At 40.6% G+C, this 4,976-nt stretch overlaps 1 protein-coding gene across 1 annotated transcript; it reads left to right on the forward strand.

Moving 5' to 3' along the window:
* The first annotated feature begins 443 nt into the window (after nucleotides 1–443).
* Nucleotides 444–4,649, forward strand: LOC115632725 (transmembrane protease serine 12). Its single transcript, XM_030529971.1, has 2 exons — nucleotides 444–1,397; nucleotides 4,188–4,649. Exons 1-2 carry the CDS (start codon nucleotides 444–446, stop codon nucleotides 4,647–4,649), a joined length of 1,416 nt encoding a protein of 471 aa, XP_030385831.1.
* Nucleotides 4,650–4,976: the final 327 nt, after the last annotated feature.

Genomic DNA, 4,976 nt, shown 5'->3' on the forward strand with positions numbered 1-4,976 from the left:
TTCCAGCCGCAAGACCAGCGTCAAAGTCGCAGCAATTACCTTAACTGCACGACGAGCACCACAACAACAATAACAACAACAAATACAACTACAACAAAATCTGTGAGAGAGCCCTGTAGAGGAGATGTGATGGGCATAGCCAAATGTCTAAGCAACATAATCGCCAAAACGTGCGGCAATTAAATGAAGCTGGAAATTGCTGAGATACGAAAAGAGTCTAGAGATGAGTGTGAGTATGTGTTTGTGCATATACAAGTATGTATGTATGTAAATGTATATGTGTGGTTCAACCAAATTCAATTAACAGGCTGGCTAGCCCAACCCACAGACATATGGCACGTGCCATGCAAAGCCGACGCGCGCGAGACTTGTCTATAAGACGGCTATATATAAGAACAACAATAGACGCCATCAGCGAAAAGTGAGCAGCGTAGACAAAAAACATGCAATATTGTGCAGTGTTGCTGCTGTTATTGGGGCTGTCGGTGGTACTGGTCCGGGTTCATACATACGGCGGTTACTATAAGGGTGACTCCACACACTCCCAGGACGATGATGAAGCAGATGCTGATCTGCGCCGCTGGCAAGAGGGCTACGAGCAATGGCGAAGAAGGTGCGCCAAATATGACAACCCGCCAACGGAAGAACCACCTGTGAGCACACGCATAGCCGGTGGTTCATTGGCCACACCGGGCATGCTGCCCTACCAGGCCGGCCTACTCCTGCGCCTGGCCAACGGGGATGGGATTCAATGTGGTGGATCGCTAATCACACAACGATTCGTGTTGACGGCTGCTCATTGTGTGTTTGACGCCGTAGAGGGTCGAGTCTTTTTGGGCGCCACCCGTTATGCGGACGAGATGGATGCTGCCGAGTTCTATAATGTTACCAAGCATGATTTCCGTATATACGAGGATTACCTAGGCTATGGTGGCTACAACGATCTAGCGCTCATCAGGCTTCCTCGAACTGGAAGAGAGAGCAGGGGGAGAGTGCAACCCATTGCCTTGGCCCTGGAGTTCATGCAGCAAGCGCTGCTAGAGGAGCAGCCCGTGAGCACTTCGGGCTGGGGTCGATTGGGCGATAAGCCCCGCAGCATTGAGGAAGGCAATCTGCTCCATTATGTCGATGTGCGTGTGCTGGAGCAGGAGCGTTGCTTTTGCTATTTTCTGCCCGGACTGGTCAGTGAGCAACGCCACATATGCACCGATGGCCTGGGAAATCGGGGCGGCTGTGAAGGTGACTCGGGTGGTCCGCTGGTCTATAACTGGCGCAATGGCAGCTATTTGATTGGAGTGATAACATTTGGCAGTGCTGCTGGCTGTGAGGTGGGAGCGCCCACAGTCTATACACGTGTGACAGCATATCTACACTGGATCAGGCGAGAAACGGGACAGGCGGGCAGCATACATTAAACGTAGCTTGGCACTGCACTTAACACTCAGCACTGGACAAAATGTCGCAATAAATGCAATTAACGCCTAATTGTGGGCCATTAATTGCTAAACAATATGCTCGATTCAAACACAAACCCGCACACACACGCACTCCTTCCTCCTCCTTCAGGCAAACAAAGCGGACAACACGGAGCCAGCGCCCACTACAGGGGCAATAAAAGCAATTAAGGCCACAACAATAACAACAATAAGAAGAACAATAACAACAACAACAGCAGCAGCAGCAGCAGAAGTGGCAACGAAATTGAGTCAAGATAGCTTGACTCGTTTTGCGTACTTCACAGCCACACAACGACGCGTCGGCAACAATACAAGTATCGCAACGCCCATTGCCCCCTGAAATGGTTTCGTGCGTATCTGCATCTGTATCTTGAATGGAAATTGTGGCGCATAAATACCAATAAAATAAAAATTACAAAAGGAAGTAAGAAAAAGGTGAATTGGCTGAATGGTAACTTCAGCGTGCCGAACACTTGCAACAGCCTGGCAAACTTTCTTGTTGCATGTTTCTTGAATCGTGAGCCAGGGGGGAAGCGCTTATTAAAATGAATTAGTTTGCAAAACAAATAAAAATTCATTAATTCTGATTTATATCGATCTGCCATGTTTAGAATGTTGCTAAATTCCTTGGACTTGAATTGTACATACAATGTACTTCAATACACCTACTCATACTAACATAGCGGCCATGAATTTGAATTAGGAAGATGGGCTTCAAAATAATTGCAATAACTCTGGCACAGTTGACTAATCTGGTACCCTAACATTATCGGCCAGAGATGGCAATAAATATGGATCTTTGAATATGAGACGCCCTTTAGCAAACTTTCCACAAAACTGCTCTACAAAAGCTGAAAACAACTTTCAAAATTCAATTTGTCCTTAAAACCTTTTTTGAAATAAAATGTTAACTCACAATTTGTATAAATTTTAAATAAGGAAAAAAAATTTAAGAAGGCATTACGTTTTATTTATTGTCTATTCAATAATAAAGTTTTTTTGTAATTTTTCCAGTTTTTGAAATGCACAAGTGGCATTAATCAAATATGCCCATCGCTATATAATAAAAAAAAATCAATTTTGACATAATTTTATTTGAGACCTGGGATACTTATAATGGAATGAAAAGATCCAAGGCTCCAATTTAATGTGTTTTCAATATAGTTCTAATGAATATATGTAATTATAGATTTGTTGTAGAGGAAAATATTTAAATTAATGTTATTTAGCCTTAAAATGGAACTGTTTTTGGATTTGTTAAAGTTTTCCGGTTGATGATCAAAATAAATTATTATTTTAACGCAGCGTGCATTATTTAATCAAAATTGTGGGAAAATCTACGTATACCCTTGACCACATACATATATTCTGTTTTCAGATCTTGAAAAATGTGTACAATATTATGTTTCAACTTTTGAGTGATTTTGGAGCTCTAAGGCTTACAACAACATAATTTTGTATAATTTTGGAAATGTATCTTGCGAGATTTTGGAGTACCATGGAGTACACTCACAAAACCCTGTTGCCAGCATTCACAAAAAGCTTTAAGAACTAGTTAGCATGTTGTATATTTAACACATTTGAACATAATTTAGTTGAGTGCTACTCATGGTATTATCGCATAACATACCTATTACATTTATTTACTCGTAACAAGTCAACAACGAATAGAAATCATATGGGAGTCAAGAAGCGTACACACTTATCAAAATATTATTATCTTTTGCCTAATCACTTAAATAATTGCCAAAAGCGCACACTTTTAAGGTCATTGCATTCACAGGCACCCCCAACCACCCAACTAAAGCCGGCCATGTACATGATAAAGATTACGGACTGTGGTTGTTGTGGTTGAATGAATGAGTAAATGCGGCTGTTTCATTTATCTCAAAACGAAAACTTTCAACATTGAGACTTTAAACAGTTTGTGATGCGCGTTTTCACAGATAATTGAGTTACTAAAATAATTCACATTACATTTTGTGTAAAACAAGTATTGATGGTCTCTATATCAGTAAAAAAAAAATATATCATTTATTTAAAACAAAACATTCAAAACAACACGTCGTATATTCGGGATTATTATAATTTTATTGCTGTCGCACGAGCATCGGGTTTTGGGTCAATAACTGCAGATATTCTTTTATGAGGCAGGCACGCGCGGCCCACACATGCGCCATTATCTTTGTCAAATACTCCAAAATGTTATCAAATGATGCCACAAAGAAATTGTTTAATTTTACAACCATGCTCTCTGACGATATATAAACGATTCCAACCATTTGGAAGGCATCAGACAAGTACTTCTTACCAAGCAAGCAGCAATATGCAACTTTTAATTATTATCGCCTTGGCGATCGTTGGGATCGAGTCGGCTCCAGAGTCGAGGCTGAGCAGCCCGCTATCCCTGCTCAGCACAGAAACCCGCATAGTCGGCGGAGAACCTGCGCAGCTAGGAGAAATTATATACCAAGCCCAATTGACACTGAATTTTATATATAGATGTACAGGCATCATACAATCAGCGCACTGGGTTCTGACTGCTGCTCATTGCCTAGAGAAGTAAGTAACTCCTTGATACGCTCAGGACAACAGAACAGAAATTACAAGAACGATTATTTTCCCATTCACAGTACATTGATTGCACAAATATATGTTGGAAGTATACAATCGGAGGACACAACAACAGTTCGCACGGCCACCATTCTGTCAATGTTTAAACATCCGCAGTTTAATAGAAACACCCTAGACTTCGATGCTGGCCTCATCAAATTAACCCCCAAATTGAACTTCAATTTCTTCATCGGACCCGCTAAGTTACCGGCCACATCTGAGTTTATTGACTACACCAACGACTTAGTGATTATAAGCGGATGGGGGGCAACATCAGATACCTCTGGAGTCTCCACAGTCCTAAATACAGTGAAGATGCATGTCTATGCCAACAATCTGTGCGCCGATTATTACGGCTCTGACATTATCACCGAACACAAAATTTGCGCAAAAGCAAATAATGAAGAAACAAAATCCACTTGTGGTGGGGATTCTGGCGGCCCAATGTATCATAATTCATCAGAGACGGTGATAGGCATCACCTCCTTTGGCTCTATTGAAGGGTGCGAGATGGGTGCTCCGGTCGGGTTCACTCTTATCCGCAGCGTAATTAATTGGATAAACCTGGTTACCAACTAGTAGTAAACCAATATAGGCCATACCTACAATTTTTTAGAATATAAGTTTTACGTTAATCAAATACTATGCACACTATCCAAAATATGTTACCTATACCTAATTTTGGATAAATTTAAATAAAACTAGTTATTAAAAAATTAGTTGTACTTTATTATGATTTTAAGTACAAATATCAAAACAACGACTCACAAATTGCCGTTCGTACATTGGTAATGGAAAAAAGATTAAAGAAATTAATACATGTATGTCATAGACATATGAAAATATATCCTAAAACATACAAATTGTATTAATGCTTCTCAATTAATCACAGAAAATAAAACCAAT

This window comes from Scaptodrosophila lebanonensis, unplaced genomic scaffold, assembly GCF_003285725.1.
Source record: "Scaptodrosophila lebanonensis strain 11010-0011.00,11010-0021.00 unplaced genomic scaffold, SlebRS2 tig00001415-arrow-pilon, whole genome shotgun sequence".
Classification (NCBI taxonomy): domain Eukaryota; kingdom Metazoa; phylum Arthropoda; class Insecta; order Diptera; family Drosophilidae; genus Scaptodrosophila; species Scaptodrosophila lebanonensis.